This window comes from Corvus cornix, chromosome 1 (assembly GCF_000738735.6).
Source record: "Corvus cornix cornix isolate S_Up_H32 chromosome 1, ASM73873v5, whole genome shotgun sequence".
Lineage (NCBI taxonomy): Eukaryota > Metazoa > Chordata > Aves > Passeriformes > Corvidae > Corvus > Corvus cornix.
Window position 1 is genome coordinate 82,570,896 of NC_046332.1, and position 18,521 is coordinate 82,589,416.

At 40.9% G+C, this 18,521-nt stretch overlaps 1 protein-coding gene across 1 annotated transcript in view; it reads right to left on the bottom strand.

Moving 5' to 3' along the window:
• Positions 1–9,332, bottom strand: part of FAM155A (family with sequence similarity 155 member A) — a 439,215-nt gene extending 429,883 nt beyond the window's left edge. Inside the window, 2 exon segments of the mRNA XM_039565375.1 lie at positions 7,343–7,617; positions 7,620–9,332. Of these exon segments, the coding sequence (XP_039421309.1) occupies positions 7,343–7,617; positions 7,620–8,163 (819 nt within the window). The 5' untranslated portion in view covers positions 8,164–9,332.
• Positions 9,333–18,521: the final 9,189 nt, after the last annotated feature.

Here is an 18,521-nt window from a genome sequence, read left to right on the forward strand (position 1 = left end):
AAGGAGAAATTCACATATTTCATATATCTACCCTGTTTGCAAACAAGGTCAAATGACAAATTCAAAGAGAAATCTGGTCTTTATTTTTTTAACGTATCATCAAATTAATCAAATCTCTCCACAAGCCAGAATATGTCTTCAGTGCCTCACTACATTTGTATTCATCTAACCAATTGATGCTGCGAAGGAAATCAAGCTCACACACATTCTCACTTAGAGATGTTTGCTCTACAGTTCTGACAAGAGAAAAATACAGTGAAAAGTACATAGAAAAGTACAGTATGCTTATTGTAGTAAACTGGCATAAAAGTCTACAAATATGTGTTTCCTGAGTGAGGGAGCTTGAGTAGCCTTGGGAGTTTCCTCTGATTTGGACTAAGGGAAGAAATTCTCATACATAGACACTACACTCCCCCCAAAATATCCACCCTGCTTGTAAAGAGAGATGGGAGAATAAGAGAAATAATCTCTAGCACATGTCCTACAAAAATGTCTATTAAGATGACCTACAATTGTTATTGTCTGGTTTCTCAGCAGAAATAACAACTGGAAAAGACATATGCAGAAGACTTTGGTCTTCTCTCAAAAAAAAAGTGATGAAAATGTCGTTATGTCATACAAGGCTCTTTCCTGTTCTCATCCCCAGGAAGCGTATTGCATAGCTCACACATTCTTCAACAACAGAGTATCGATATCAGAGACGTGAAAGAGACTTGTGATTTCACCAGGCTGGTGTAGGACAGCACAAGTAGTAGGATTTTACAAACTTTTTCACAGTTAAATTTTGCATATGAACATAATTTTATCCAAACCTAATTTTTATACCAAAATCACTTTGTTCGGATTCATCTAATGTGACTTTTGAGGTCAACAGTGGGTGGAAGTGTTTGTATCTGAGATAAAATGACAGTATGTCCTCCTTAGAGACAACAGACATAAAATAAGTATTTTAGGGCATAATCCATCTGACCTATTTTAGATGTCCACTTTATTGTGAACTGACTTAGACTCTAGAATTACCTATGTATCTCCACTGACTACAAAGAGAGTCTGAACTTTTGTATTTTCTGTGGATACCCATAATGGATATCTAGCGGTTTTTTTTTCTTTTTGTCATATGGATTACTTTATTTTTCTATCTTCTGGGATGTTATGACTGATACTTATCAAAAAGTAATATTTAAGAATTCAGCTTCTAAGTTATTTTTTCCCTTTTAGCCAATTCACAGATCTAAATACATTATGGATCTTAGTGCAAGACTGAAGTTATAAATTACTATGTATAGACCAAATGATTTTTAGGCAGGATAAGTGATAGAACTATAATTTGCATTTTGATTACCTTTCCCAGTAGAACCTGAAATGAAGAAGCAAGATCGTCACAGTCTCTGCAAGGTGCATGTGAAGCACACTGCTTGATGTAAAGAGAACAAGTGAACAAAGTGAAATTGAGGGCAGACCCATGAGGTCCCAGACTATGTGATATTAATACCATGAAACATTAAATGGTGGCTGTTGATTAGGGCAGAATCCACTTTAACTACTCTATGCTAGTAATCTGCAGTGATTTTCTTTCCTAAATCAGGAATGATGTACCCATTGACAATATAAATGGGATGAGTATCTTGATGCATCAACTAGATGCAAAATTTTAGAAGTTAAGTACGGTTAACGTACTTCTGGAAAGAACGCCCTGGTGAATTTTCTCTTTTAGGAATGAAGAGATCTGATCCCGATCCAGTAAAGCATTTAAGCAATTGAATAACCACAAGAATGAGCATAGTCTTCCCTGAGTGCAGTACCATTCATCTAGCTCAAAACAGGAGACTGAAGCAGACTGCAGTACCAGGATTTTAGGCCAAAACACAAATCCCTTAGCACATTGTCAGTATTGGTCCTTGTATTATACCAATACTACAAGAAGAGTTATACTAAATTCATCCACATATTTGTCTTAAATTAGTTTTGAAAAATAATTCAGTTTTTACTTAAAAAAAATCACATGAACAAATAACATCAAAAAACATCAAATTCTGCAAACATCAATTTACACAGTCACATTAGTTTCACAGCATTTTAAACCAAAGTTTTTAAAAGTGTAAACATTTAAGGATTTTGAGGGGGTTTTTTTTAAATACAGCATAGTATTCATTTTAAAAAAGAGCTTTAAAATAAAGAATTATATTTCAAGAGAATCAGAAAAGTTCAGTAATTAAGGGAGGTGTTCTTTTTTGTATTAGACCACCAGTACAGATCTTCAAAGTTTAATTCATATGGGTTTCTTCTGAGTAGCTTAGGTATCACTCTTGCACAGAACCATCATCATATAAATATGTGATTAAGATGTGAAACTGAAATACCTAACTTTGTGGCAGATGCTGGTCTATGTGATCTTTTGTAACTGAAGGGTTCTTTTATCATTTGAGCTTTTGGGTTTGTATTTCTCATCTGCTCTTTTCTGCCAGCTTAATGGAGATTTTAAATCAAAACCTAATTAGACTACATATGCTGTTTGGGAAAAAGTTCTTAGGAAAGTAGTGATTCACATAAGCTTTGATATTTCCAGATAACATCTAAGAAGAAATGTGATTTTAATTGTTTTAAATAACTTTCAATCACCCTCTTACTCAAATAAAAGTAGATGAGCACAGTTCTTTGATCAAAAAAAATTCTTCAGTAACAGAAATACCTACTTTATATTCCTAGCAACTATATAATCTATGCTTAATGATGAAACCCTTTATTGGCACACATTTTTCAACTAAGTAGTATTATAACTCAGCTATTCTATCACATATTTTGATACCATTACCATAAACCTCAAATCAGAAGTTATCAAGTGATATTTAATTCCTGAAAAACAAAAATCTGCCTGTGCATGTTGAGTACATTGGATGTCAGCCAAAGTTTGCTTTTTAGCAATGTTGATATAAGAAGAGTTGGTGTCGTTTTATTTTTCCTCTTTGATATTCTATGAGGAAAACCAAATTATTTTAATGTTATTTTAATTATAATGCACTTACCTGAAGTATACATTTCAAAATTTTAACTACTGCTAAGAGAGCCCACATTTTAAACACTCTCAACTTGCACTAGGTTAAAGAAACCTGTGTCAGAAATTATGACTGGTATCTTGTTCAAACATTAATAAACACATTTGCCAAGAAAGCCCTGGCCTCTGACACTTAATCACAAAGATGTAAGCTCTATCTTTAAAAAAAAAAAAAAAAAAAAAAAGAAAAGAAAAATATTAAAACCCTTTACACTTTTATGTCCTACTTAGTTATTTGACCCAGTTCTTAATCAGAAGTAGCCAGAATTTTCTTCTATTCCACAGAGCGATTGCCTGCTGCCGTAAGAATAAGAACTTGAGTATTTCCCCTGATAGAACATTGACAAGTCATAATGAGGAACTGTGTCTTCCAACATCAAGGCAATACAGTTTCTGTTAATTGTCTGAATACTGTGCTGTGACACACTGCATATAAAAATGATTATCTGGAAACCAAGAAATTATAGATATTGCTGAGACAAATCACCGCAAATTCATATTAGGCAATAGCAAGATTTCATAAACATCTTTAAAAAATCTAAATTAAATTTCAAACAGAAAAACAGAAGTGTAGATCCAGATTTTCAGTTACTCTGTTACTTTAGTGATTCAATAAAGCTACACCAATTTGTTTCACCATCTAGTTGAATATGTAATACATTCAAATATTTCTTTTATGTTTACGGTTTAGGCATTACTAATATGTGACTGTCAAGACAAGGAAACAATATATAGAGACATCAGACTTTAAGAAGTGTTTATAAGAAATAAGTTGAGGACGGATTTAAAGTGAGACAACACTGACATTTCAAGCTTCTAAACAACACATAAAGTCTTCTGACATACAAACAATACAAAAGGCATATGCATATTCATTGATACCATCAAAAATAATTGTTTTCTAAATTTAAAAAATTTTCAGCATTTTCTACAAAATTTTCAAAAACTGCAATGCAACTCAATAAAAGTTTAATTGTAAGACCTTAATTACAGGACAACACTCTTAAAAAAAAAAAAAAACAAGCAACAAAAACAAACTGAGTACACTTATATATTAAAACCAAAACCAAAACCCACCACATAGAATAGCTAAATGTGATCTATAAGTCAAACAAGTCCTGCCTGCAAACTCTTGCAATACAAAGCAATTAATTTAAAATATGCTTCAGAGACCAGGAGACATGTAGTGGAAGACAGAGTATTTTGAAAGTATAGTTCATCTTCTTCTGGATTCAGATAAAAGAATGAAAACATAAAGTCTGAGGTTTAGACTCACGAATCAAGGGCATTTTTGATATGTACTATTTGTTATCACCAACAGTACTTTCTGGAAAGGCGTAACTTGCTGGGCTGAGAAACCCACCATGATCTTCACACTTTACTGTGAGAGGATGACAGTGCTGAGGATGGTGTATGGTGCTGTGGAGAGTTGGGGAAGGGGGAAGCAACCCCCAATTACAAGTTTATTCTTGACTGTAATTCAGTGTAAATTTTATTAATTTTTATCATCTGCTATAATTGGTCAACTGGATGAAAATCTCTCTTTTTCTGTGAACAAAGCTGCCCTCCAAGAATGCTAAAGACATCTTAAATACAAATAGACTAGTTAACAATACCTTTCATTGTATTAAGCCAAGGCTTACATACATGATTATTGAGTAAAGGCAGTATTTTTAGCACTTTGTTTAAAAGAAAAAGCAGGTCACCACATAAACCACGACACCCAAATAATGTGTGCCTAAACTACATAGCTAGATGTCAAGTTATTTTCTAATCTGACTCTTTACCTATGAATTAGCTAAATATCCAACATGCAAAAAAAATAATATTTACTTACACACACAAGAAAAGAGAATGTCCTGATTGACTTTTATAAATGAAACATATATAAAACACCAGTAAGCCCAGCAAAATATTGCAACAGTCACAAAGTATTCGAGTTTCGAGTTTCAAGTTTCACCTCTACACTCTTCGGGGCAGCCCACGTACAAGCACATGAACACACACGTCAGACCGCTGGACGTGCCATCCACTCGGCTCTCTCAATCACCCCCACGAATCAAAAGGCTCCAGAGGGACCCAGAAGCACCAAATCAGGGCACGGGGGCAGAGAGCGGCATGTCGCCTGCCTGGCCACGGGCTGTGCGCGCTGTCCTGCAGCACCTTGGACAGCGGTCTCCTGGCCCTCCGCTCCGGGCAGCACTGACCGGCTCAGCTCAGCCCAGCCCAGCCCAGCCCAGCCCAGCCCAGCCCCGCCGCTCACCCCACTGCGCTCCGCACCCGCACTGGGTGGGCATCTGCAGTGCCCACCAGATGCCCTGGAGAGAGAGAAAACACACCCATGGTTTGGGGTTTTTTTGACTTTCCTCTTCTGAAATATCTTTCTTTTTTAACACAGATTGGTTGGCCAAATTCTCAAAACATAAAGCATTATCATCTGGCACTCAGAACCGCAGAAATGTAGGTCGCTGGCATTTGTTTAGTTCATTTAACTTTCACACAATCATTTTAATGTCAACAACTTTTTCTCCATCATTAAAAAAGTACTTCTCCTCATTGGATGTGTGAAGGGAAAATCGTTACACAGCATAAATTTGCTGTTCTGTTCATTTTCAACACCTTTTACACCCTGATACTCTGTAAGCAACTGAGCACTTTGTGGTAAAGTTCAGTCAAACTGAGCTGTGACACAAAAAAAATCACTTTAAGCATGTAAATGCTGATCATTTGGCAGCATGGAATAGTAGGTCAATTTCTAATTCTAGGGCTACTGAAATGACAAAAATTTCCTTACAACAATAGATATCTACATTTGATACCCTTTTTTACTTACCCCATTCACTCTGGAAATAAAATATGTTTACATTATCAGTAACTGAGTACATAGCACATATACAATGAGTGTGTACACACACAGTTTGCAATCTAAAAACAGTGGAGTCAACACTTCTGGTGACCCACCTTACTTTTGTCAGGTTTAGAAATAAAAAAAAACCACAACAACTTTCCTACTTTATCCAACTAGGTAGCAAGTTATTTCAGCTTCTGGAGGGACTGTGGATCAATTTTTGAGGGAAATATATGTGCAAATTATATTAAGTTATCGGTGAATGGGATTCTTTAGGCATAGGCTGTTACCATGAAATTATTTCAGAAGGCCCTGCTGAAGTTACAGAGCACAGAGGTACTGCCAGGCCTCCTATTCAGAGTAGTGATTCTCATGCATTGTTGTGTTCCACTGCTAAAGCAGAATTTGGTTCAGATTGGTTAGTGTAGTGCTACAGTAGTTGGGATAACCCAGTTCAGGGCAGAAATATTCACCTCCTAACAAGTACTCAAACACGGGAAAAAAGCATGCAGTTAGCTATTTTAGGTACCGATGACAACTCTTTTCCTCTGCCCTGTCTTGAGAGATAGGCCAACTAATCTTGTTCAAAAGTAAAGAAAAGGCAACAACTACAAGAGCCAAAGTGGGACCCTCTGCATTCTAGCAAAGGAAAAGAAAAACCTCTGGATCTCTCTGAGCAGTCACCAGTGGCACCAAAGGAAACAGCCGCGGCTTATCAAAACGCTATCACCATCACTTCCCAACCAAGGGCCACTGCGGTGCCCGTCAACAGACACCCTTGTCCTCCAGCTTTCCCCAGATCCACAGATTTTGGCAGAGCGCCTGAAAACACTGTCCCGCTCCCGAGGCGGCCCGGCGCCGCACCGCTCTGCTGCCGTCCAGCACCGCCGCCTCCGGGGCCAGGCGCCCGACGGAACCCACCCGGAGCCTCCGGTGCGCGCCCCTGGCCGCCGCGGGGGGACGAACCGCCCGTCCCGGGGGCACCGCGGCCACCTGCCCCCGAGGGCCGGCGGCCTGGGCAGCGACGTCGGGCAGCCCCGAGCCCGGTCGCAGCTCCCAGCCCCGCTCATTGTCATGCAGACCCTGTCGCTGCCTGCCGCCAAGTCGCATCCCAGCCCGCTGGAAGCCGGCAGCCGAGCCGGAGCCAATCGCATATTCATGAGGAGGGGGAAATCCAGCGCTACGCTCCCAGAGGACTAAGGATCACTTCTTTTTGCGTTTTCTCAAGCTTTCCCCTCTCTCTTCCTCTCTTTTAATAATGCGCTAAGGGGGGGACCCCAGACGATACCCTCCGCAGCACCGCCTGCACCGTGAGAACCGCGGCCGCCGGCGCCAGGGGCAGAGACCGAAGCAGGCACAACAGGGTCCACGGCAGCCACAACAGCCGAGGGAGGCACGCCAGCCCGACAGCCAGGGACAGGAAACATAGCAGGGGCTCCTACCTTACAATCCTCAGGACACGATTTCACCGAGTACTCATCCGACTGTAAATATTTCTGGAGCATAAGCTCAAACTCTTCGTATTTCTCCTGAGCGTGCTGGTCGTAGCGCTGGTAAGCCTGGACGCACTGGCTGCAGGAGCCTTCCCCCTTCAGCACCACATCCAGACTGCAGTTCAAAGTGTCCGGATTGGACAACCCGGCGAACAACTCCCAAAGTGTGTAGGAATTACAAAAGGAAAGGTAAAAATCCGTCAGGTCCCAGCCGGGCGCCGGGCTCTGCCCCGTGCCCCGCGGCCGCCCCGACCCCCCGGCCGCCGGCACACCGCCTCCGCGTCGCCCACGCTGAAGCACTGCCCGGACGAGGAGCCCGGGGGGGGGCACGTTTCCAGGGGCCTGGCGGTGGAGTTCCCCAGGAAAGCAGCCTTGCCGTGCCGGGGCTCGGTGCCGTTGGTGCGGCTGCCGCGGCTGCCGCCGCCGCCGCTGCTGCCGGGGGAGGGCGGGAGGGAGGGCGAGGGGGGGGCGAGGAGCCGGGGCGCGGGGGGCGCCGGCTCCCCCATGCCCGCCAGCAGCTCCGGCTCCGCGGGCTCCGGCTTCTCGGGCGGCGGCTGCTCCTTCTCTCCGGTCCCCGTGAATTTGGCCTCGGCGCAGAACCACAAGTGATCAGAGAGCAGGACCGTGAAAAACAAGAGCGATGCCAGGGACAGTCGCCATTTCTGAGCCCTCTCTGAATCCGTGAAGGGTTTCTCGTTCTCCCGGGGTGCGAACCAGATTTTTAAGCCGTCATCATACTGCCGACTACACATCCAAGCACCCCTGGTCATATTTTGGGAACGCACAGCCCTGGCCGACTCCACCGTGAGGGCTCCTTTGCCAGTGTCACCACAATATACATTGACTTAAAAGATTGGGGGGATTTTCTTGCCTGCCTTCCCTTCTCTCGCTCGCTCTCTCCCTCTTCCACTCTCCCCCCGTCTCTCTTTCTTCCTCTTTTTTTCTTTCTTTCTCTTTTTCTTTCTTTCTTCTTTTTCTTCCTCCGAGATATTGTTGGTTTTCGCCGGTGGTTCTGCCTTGGTCTCACCACCCGAAACAGCCCCAGTCCATCCAACGCGGAGTGCCGTGGAGAAGATAAGAGCAATAACGCAGAGAGAGGAGGAGGAGGGAGAGGAGATGGTGGTGGTGGTGGTGGTGGTAGTGGTGGTGAGAGTTGGTGGTGGCGGGGCTGCGCGACTGGTCCTTTCCCCCTCTCACCCAGGCATGGTCAGATCGCAGCTCCCCATCTTCCTCCTGAGAAAAGCCCACTGCCCCCGGACAACCGCATGCCGCGTCCCCCGCTGCCGACGGACGGCTACGGAGGGCTCCTCGCCTCCTCTTCCTCCCTGCCGCCGCTGCTCCTCTTCCTCAGCCCCGAGCCGCGGCACAGATGCCTGCACCGCTGTCTCAGTCTCTTTCTTCTCTCCCCGCTCCGCTCTAACTGGAGAGACGCTGCTGCAGGGCTCCCGGAGCGCTGCCGAGGATGCTGAAGAGGAGGAGGAGGAAGAGGAAGAGGAGGAGGAGGCTGCCGGGGCCGCCGCCGCTGCTGGTGACAATGGGCTGCGGCTGCCGCCGCTGCTGCCGCCGGGCGCGGTGTCCCCGGGCGCACGGGGCGGAACTGCCTGGCTGGGGGCCCCCGATGGGCACAGGCATCTTGGGCCCCTGGGCTAAGTTGCCGCCATCTTCGTCCTGGAGAAACACTTTTTTGGGGGGAGCTCTGCCTTTTGCGTCATCTCCTCCCGCGCCGAGATCGCTCTATCCTGGCGCATTGGCAGCAGCAGCAACTCTGCCTCCTCCTGCCTGAGGAAGAGGAGGAGGTGGGAGATGCACTGGGGACCACATGGCCCCATCCAAAGGGCTTCCTCGATGCAACTCTTTCTACTCATCTCACCGAAGGGACTGCTCAGTACCACTCTCCAGCCCTCTCTCCTTCAGGGTCTCCTTCCCTTTGTGTCCATGAAACACCATGTCCACGCAGGATGGTGGCTGAAGAGGTCTGTCTCTGTGCCTGTCCTTGTCATAGCAAATCACAAATGGCATATGAAACTCCAGGCTCTGCATCCTGGCCAGTTTTTGGCCACACAGTAAAATGCCTGAACACAGTTGCCTGTCTTTCAGTCAGAGAGCTGTAAAGCAAAATGACCATAAACTCCAAGCTGTTTCCCCAAGAGAAGTTTTGCAAAACCCTGGTTCAGCCCATGAGCGGGTAAGTACTGCCTGTCTGTTTCCGTGTTTAGATATCACTACTTAGAGAGAAAGACAGAGGGGCCAGGCTTAGCTCTCCTGCTAGGGTGATGATATCACTGATGTCTCCTCTTGGACCCATGGCAGAGACCCAAACACCTTCTGTCCCCAACCATCAAGGTCTCTTGCTTAAATAAGCATACTGTTTGCACATGCCTAAGTGTCTCTCACTCCTTTCATCTTGCTCACTTATGCGATGTGAGCAAGATGAAAGGACACTCACTTGTCACTTATCACTCACCAAGTTTTCTGGATTCCACACAAGAGAAGAGTAGGTGCCAGCTAGAGGTAGAACAGTATCAGATGAAGACCTGGTGTTCACCTTGAGACATCAGGTATGCTATTTGGCAATATATCTATTTCTATCCTATTTGGCAATAGGATAACCAAGACACGTATTTTAATTTCTTCACTGGACTGGTAGAAGGTTTAGAAACCATATTTTTCCTTTTTCCTGAGGCTTTCTCTATCCTGAGGGACTGACAATGGCCCTTGAAAAAAGTACATACAATGTACCGCAAAAGGTGGCTTTGCCCCATTTTAGGGTTAAAGAAAGCCTTTTTTCTTTAACATGGTCTATGAACTAATACAGCTTGCTGATGGTTCTTGAATTCAGCATCCAAAAATGTAGTGGGAAAAGACCTGAGACTAAACTGTATCAGAGGAGGACACAATTTGTACCTAATCTGACTGCAGCCGTCCTTAACAAAAGGGTGATCTTACCAAGGAATGTGCCGGAATTTCTGTCACTTTGAGCAGTAAATCAAGGCTGGATGTCTCTCAAAAGGAGATGGTAAACCTCGAACAGAAGATGCAGACCTGAGGTATGAATTGCTGAGCGGGGTTCTGTGCCCTGTGTTATGCTGGGGTGAAAGCGCATTATCATAATGGTCTCATCTGGCCTTACAAGATCTGTCAGTCAAATATTACAGCAAGCAGAAGTTACCTGCGGATTTTATTTCAATAGGCTATTTCAAGATATAGAAATAAGTGTTAGTAGTGTAAGGAAAGGTCTACAGTACTCAAATCAGAATGCATCTTTGCAATTTTCAGTCAATCAGCTCACACCATCTGCTAATGGTACATTATTAGTTTTGGTCTTGAAACTTTGATTGAAATGATTTGACATACTGGCTCTGGTATTGAATTTGCATTTTTGTAATGCTTTCTGTTTCGGGACAAGACTGTGACCAACCTCTTAAAAGGCATTCAGGACAACTTTACCACTCTAAAATGTAGCATAATTTATTTAATTATCTTTTGCTAGTTTGATTATGTATTTATTGTTAGAATAAAGGAACTGAAGCAGAAATACAGGGAAAAAAAAAAAAATGGAAACCCAAACCAAACCAAAAACAACTGGGATAAGCAACAGGTTCCTGACATCAGGTCTGAGATTTTCAAAATGTGCTCTACTAAGATATGCGGCAGTGACTGTGTAATTATTCTGTGTTTGACAGACAAACTTGAGGTGAAGAAAGTTGGTTTTGGAGTCCACACCTGGCAAACAGGCTTAATTTATATACTTTTTTTTTTTTTTCAAATGGTGTTTCCCTTTTGTCCTGTTGGGAAAATGAGAGCATAATAGACAAATTTTCAATCCACAATGAAATGATGAAAGTTCTTTATCTTCATAGTGGAACTTCAAGAATTGGTAATGAAAACATACTGGTATTCAGACCTCCTTTGAAACTTAATATAAAAATTAATTTCTAAGTCTTTGCTCCTCTGTTTACACTTGTCTAAGATCAAAGCAAATATACTCAAAGTCAGTATGCTAGGATGGTTTAGATATACTTGGCTTCTCAAAAAAAATCCATTTTCATGTCATGTAATATTTTCACACATTTCCCAACTTTTGCCTAGAAATACAGAGTGAGAGTTCTTTTTCAGCACCTAGAAATAAACTATAATAAGACATTTGGTATTTTCAAAATGAGCATGTCCTTGCTTTTCCACTGACAGTTTTCTGTAACAGACAATATGTCATGCAGAACTGTTGTTTTGCCTCCTGTGTTTCCCCCAAAGCCCCATTCCTTCTCCACCTAGCACAGTGAGTAACTTGCAGCTTAGTTTCAGTAGCTCGTTCCTGATGGAGCCGAACAGATGCAGTTCGGTTCTCTGGTGCCCCTTAGTGTTAGGTCTTGGAGCTCAAGGGATAAAATAAGGCTATAAAATAGTATCTGAAAATCAAGAAGCTGTATGCGGTGGGGGAAAGAATCTGAAGTACATACTGTAGCTGCTTTCTCTCAAAGTTCCTTCAAAATTTTGTTACCATGAGTCTGATCTAAATAACAGCATTTTATTTGAAATACTTCAATGAATTATATGAATGGGAAGAAAAGTGAAAAACTTTCCTCAAAAATATCGCTACAGAAGTATGTCCCCATATTCATCATTCTTCCTAAATAACTCTAGTGGTGCAGAATACTTCACTTTGAAATTACATTTTTTACTGGGAATATTTATTACTTGTGTTACAAAGCTTGGCAAGTGCGAGGAACTCATGGAAGCCTGTCTCCCTAGCTGGTGGAGTCACCAGATGTTTCACAGATGGATCTCCTTAAAGTAATGTAGTTCAGTGTCCTCTCTGCCACACTGTGCTTTAATCAATACAGTCAGAACTGATGTTCTCTAATTCTTGGACTCATAATATGTAAGACAACTGATTTATCAAGCACTAAGGACAAAGTCTAATAGGATGCACGTGCACAAATTCAGGATACTTGAAGCTGTTGTTTAACCTACATGCCATGTGTTTTCTTTGTGAAAATTCTTCAGCTTAACAAGCAGAAATATTTATTGATGTAACACCTTAATGGTAATAAGCACTTTTCAGAATAGACGGCTTTGCTGTTTCAAAGTAAATGTTCTTATATTTTTGCCTAATATTATGCAATCAGTTATTTCCTGCATAATTCTCTTGCTTTACTTTGTTGATTACAAAATCGTAACATCAAAAGAGCAGTATATAGGTCTTTCAGATGACTTTAACAGGTTTGAAAGCCACGTCTTGTCTTTGTAATGTATATTCTTTATATAAGAAAAAAATTATTTTGCAACTGCTAAGCAGCACTTCTTTTTGTAAAAAGCAGGTTATTTTTAAGAGAGTAGATTTCATTTTATTTTTGGGTTTATTAGTTCTACTCATAGGAGCAATTGTTGCAACAATTATTAACAGAAATACTCAATTAAACCTTTGCACTGGAGGCTCATCCAGCACTTTTAATACCAAGCAAACATTATCATGCCCTTTACTAGTACCTCTTAGTGATTTTTTTAACAGTTTAAACAATTTGTCTTCAATAGGAATATCTATACATTCTTTTTAGGAAAAATGATATGCCATTTATGTGGTTTAACATCCTCAGAGTCGTTTATATTTTGTTTTATTTCAGCATCTCACAACAAATTTTGGTATTATATTACCCATTACTTGGGAAGGGGCTCAGAGATTTAACTATCTGAATACACGTGGTAAGAAAAATATCCATGATGGTTGTAAGATACAAAGAAGTTAAGAACACTGAAGAATTAATTTTTTTTCTCATCACATTCCTAATGTCTTAGTTTCCTATTCAATATTTTTCAGAAAGCTGAAATTTTGTGAGAAAACTTCAGGCATCTGGGCCTGATTGCCCCAAAGCAATAGGAAATTTATGTTAATGTTATCAGAAGCTCCTAATCCTTGTTCAAACAGCACTAATTCAGATTTTAAGATTCTTGCATTCTCCTTTGTTCCCACTTTCCACATTACCTTCAATTTTGTCTCTTTGTCTTGACTTTTTTTAAGCTTTTCTTACCAAATTAGGGGATTAACTATCACCAAGTAAGTTATAAAAGTTTGTCCAACTGGATTTTAAGTCTGTGCAGTACAAACTTCAAAGATAGTGATGTCATTGATTGAATTATCTTGCAGATGTTTTCTTACTGTCCCATGAGACTTCTGGTTAGAGAATGAGAACATATTTTTGTTTGTTGACATTTTCAGCCATGGAACAATGAACGGATGGTACAGGGAGTCCAATACTGTGTCTCAAAAAATTGTAGGTCATCTTTATCATGACATCTTTATAATGAGAGATCAGCCATAATATTACATCCAGTGGGTATATTTGGGCATGATCTGAAATGAACTGAATCTATTCTTCATTAACTGAAGCCATCAAAAAAAGTGAAATATAACTTTTGCACATGACTGCAGCAGGAAGACGATAATATAAATGTCTCACACAAATTAGCCTATGCCTGTTAGAGTAAGGTCTGATCCAAAGCATTCTGAGATCCAGGGAAAGATTCCAATGGGTTTTTAAACCAAGCATGTAGAAAGGAAACAGACAGAAGAGTAAAGATTCCCCCCATATGGGGATGGAAGGAAAAGGACTGAAAGCAACACCAAAGGTAGATTATGGCTTTTAAAATATTTTTCCTTGTTCCCCTTTCTTACTAATTATATATGTTTGCTGCTTTTTAATAAATTTATTAACCTATGTGATTACACTTTTACGGACATCAAAGACATCTTTTTTGTCTTTTCTCCTTGGTTACCTTGTAGGTATCCTGACTCTTCCTTGTGTCCTAAGTCACCTCATAGGAAAGAGATAATACTTGATTTTTCTTAGAAGTACTCTTTCTTAAATAAGAAGAACTGTGCATTGTGTAAAAAGTCTTAGGTTTTGGTTGATCAGTCAAATAGTTTTCCTTTGCTCTCTCTTACTGTCATGGGAAGAAAAATAAGTACTTTTAGAGGTAACCTCACTCTTTCATTCATAGTCTGGTTTCCTCTTTAAGCATGTTACTGTAGAATGTTTTGTATCAGCCTGAGTTACAATGCCTGCATTAGGTAGGTTTTATTTTCTGATGTACTGATATGATGCTGCTGTTCCAGAATTCACACTAACTTGAATTTGTAGCCCCATGTTCATCCATATCTGTGGTATGAAGGATGTGGAAAAAAGAACTAATTTAGAAATATTTTATGCTAGCAAGTAAAATTTTCCCTACTTTTCACCTCACATTTTATTCCACATTCCTTTGAAATGTGCCATCCTCCAAAACTCTTTTCAGACTGAAAATGAATGAAAATGAAAGTTTGGTAATATCTTTATATTTCAAGGACTCATGGCTGCAGTGTAAATTTTAAATGCATGACAGTGTGGGCATGCAGGAGACATTCCTACATATGGGGGTTTCTTGTTTGACCAGCAGAAACATCCCTACTACTGAAACATACATAGTTACCTATAGATTTGATATAGAGCTTGAATATAGGTTGAATAATCATCATTATAATATACATATATATGTCTCCTAAAAATGTAAACACTTTTAGCGCTTTTCGTCTCATTTAGCTTTAGATATGTAGACTTATCCAGTCAAAGCTTATCCTTTCACCATGTTATTAATAAGGAAATACAGCTACCTGCAGAACACAGCTTGTTTCATCCCTAAATGGGTTTCTAAGACATGCACTCCTGTATGGTAAGTCATTTTCTGCCATCTCTTTACACTGAATATGGAAGAAATGTCCCTGATTCACTTTACATCATTGCCTATCTAAGCTGGTTTTGGCTGAGATTGAGTTAATTTTCTTCAGAGTAGCTGGTACAGGGATATGTTTTGGATTTGTGCTGGAGACAGTGGTGATAACGCAGGGATGGTTTTGTTATTCCTGCCAAGTGCTTGGACATTATCAAGGCCTCTCACCCCACCCCATCAACAAGGAGGCCAGGGCTTCACAAGAAGCTGGGAGGGGTCACAGCCGGGACAGCTGACTCCAACTGACCACAGGGATATCCCAGACTATATGATGTCTTGCTCAGCGCATAAAGCTGGGGGAAGAAGGAAGGCAGGAATGTTCAGAGTGATGGTGTTTGTCTTCCCAAGTCACTGTTGTGTGTGATGGGGCCTGGCTTTCCTGGGAATGGCTGAACATCTGCCTGCCTATGGGAAGTGGTGATTGAATTCCTTGATTTGCATTGCTTGTGTGTATCGCTTTTGCTTTACCTACTAAACTGTCTTTATCTCAGCCCATGAGTTTTCTCAGTTTTACCTTCCTGATTGTCTCCATCATCCCACTGGAGAGGAGTGAGCTGTGTGGGGCTGAGTTGCTGGCTGGGGGTTAAACATGATATTATTGCACCCAGCTTGTAATATTTAAAAGACAAGCAGTCATTTTAAACTAATCAGCAAGATTTCTGGCTCTGTCTTGGTGTCCTGCAAAAGATTCTTGCTGAAGAAAAAGCTGCAGATAAGTGTTGAAGTGCATATTTGGCACTTCTTATCTTTTGTTTCTAGTTTTGTTTGCTAGTAAAGCAGATGTGAATGAACCATACATTGACAGTCATTATTTTTGGAGCCAGGTCGTATCCTTTTCCATCCAAACATATTATTCTGCCTTCTGCCAAGTGGCTCCCATGCCATCTGCCAGGAAGGGAGAGATAGGGTGGGCTTTTCTCTCTGCCTTCCAGGGTTATTCCTGTGAAGAAGGCATGTGACTCAAGTTGTAGGATGACTCAACCTCTTATGGTCTTTTTGGAGTCATCCCACAATCAATTTAATGTGTCTGACCTGAAGACAAATGTCTCCTTTTGTCTGCAACATCACCAGCAATTTTCTAAACTTTGGCTCCTGTTCCATATGCCTTGCAAGCGATTCAGAGAACTGAGCACGGGCTGAAAGCAAAGAGCTCCTGAGATTTTATTCAATTTCCACTCTTTAGATGGGGTATGATTCTGGACATTCCCTTTTCCTCAGCATCTCTACATCTCTATTTATGAACAGGAGAGGCTAGGAGAATTAGGTAATGCCTGCAAAGTGTTGTTTTAAATAATAAAAATAATGAATTTACTCTTGATGGGTTACTTTATGGGTCAGCATATAATGTTATTTCTTATCTCATTTGGCTCCTAAGGACTGAATATTTGTTATTGTTTCAAAGCAATTACTTTCCATTTCTGAGTGGTATACACAGCTCTGTGAATACACAAAGATTTTCTACCAAAGAGATCTCATTCAGATCATTCTCAGTCTTAGAGTAAACAAACAGTATTGCTTTTCTAATTTTCCAGTAAAATACATTACTTGATATTTGGCAATATATTACATTTTCATTGCATTAGATTGCTGGAAAAGAGGTACTTTATTTGCATGCTTTTATCTTGTGGGGGGAAGACAGAGAAAGGAAATGTAATTACACTGGGTACTTTAGTCTCCTAATTAGTTTCACTGGGTCTTAGATTTAACTCTTACGTTCTGTTAAAGTTCATTTTTCTTCTCTTTCCTTTTATCTTGTTCTCTTTCTTTGGTTTCTGGAGGCAGCCCCTGATGGCTGACTGTGGCTGTGTGACACTCACTTTTCCCACAGAATCCCAGTAATACTGCTCCCAGCCTGTTACCTAGCATATTCTGAGACTTGCTAGGATAGGCAGACAGACTCTGCCTCTAAGTACCACCATTATGGGTATAATTTGCTTGAAGCCAAAAACAGGGCTGGCCCAGGGTCACTGGAAGTGCACTGTGTGTTGCTGAGGTGACTGCATGCTCTCACAATTCACAGACCATCATTTCATAAAATGTGGGCTAGCTCTGCTGCATACAGGCTTCATGAAACAATAAGAGAAAACGCTTCACAGGGGCAGTGATCTTCAGCTTCTTTCTGGAATTCCTCTGAAATAATACTGCAGTTTCACTGTCATTACTTTTTTTTTAACATTTCTTATAATTTCTTAAAGGTAACAACTCTTTGAAATCCTGAATTACAGACCAGATCCCTTTTAGTAAACAAAAATGCAAAAATTAAGGGGGAGTCACCACTTTACTTTATATACCTGACTTAGCACTGACAGTGAGAGAATTCATTAAAGTAAGATAGCTCATCTCTGAAGTCCTTCCTTTAGTCAGTGTAGAGAGAGTGGCTCCGTTGTGGGGAAAAATTTTAATTAGACCCCTTCTCCACATCACCCTGAAGACGAGCATCTGTCTCTCCTCTTTGTCCACTGAGCCTCAGGAGGGAGCTGGTTTGGTTTGGCACCTAAAGTGAGGGTTGAGACTGCTCTCTAGAGTCTCTGATGTGCAGGGTACATAAATTAAAATCATGAGAAGTTGTAGTAAGTGGTTGATAGCCACAGGATCAGGGAGGGTGAGAGTGTTATAGCAGTAAATTCACCGTTAAGGGCAGCCAGTGGGGACATTGAGATTCATATTGACATTACTTACACTAAGAGAAATCCTTTTGAAAATGAAAACTACTGTTTCACTTTTTCAAATTTTGTTTTCTTTTTAATTAAAATAAATGTTTCTGGCTGCCTTATTTAGCAATGGCTGTAAAAACTGCCCTCTTTCTTCTCAGTCTGAACTTTCTGTAGGGGCTAGCTTGAATAAAGAGACAAATCTGGGGGTTCAAAACAGTGTTCTGTTGCTCATAAAAGGTGTCAGGCCAGACCAAATTAAATAGTGCTTTGACCTACTGGTTTTAAGTTTACCACTAGAGTGAATATACTCTCATCTTAAGGTATTTTAAAAGCAAAGCCAACATAGCTAGGTTAAGAAGTGGCACAAAGAATGGACAAGAAAATTGGAAAATATATTTTCCTTTATAAATACAGTGATATGGAGAACTCCATATCATATGAAGAAAATCCATCAAGAAATGTGAAGTTAGGACTTGAAAATTTCAAAATTTTTGGTAGCTTTCTGTCATAAATTTGAATTCTTAATGGTATCTACCCATTAGATGATGAAGTTACAGATGAATATTTATTGGCATATTTTTAATATTAGGGATTTCAAAAAGTTAACACGGTAAAGGTTACCAAGACTTTTTTTTATTATCTTCTACAGAGGCACAAAACCAGTTTATGTAGTTTACATAACTTTATTTCAAAGGCTTTGCCATCCTTCCTAG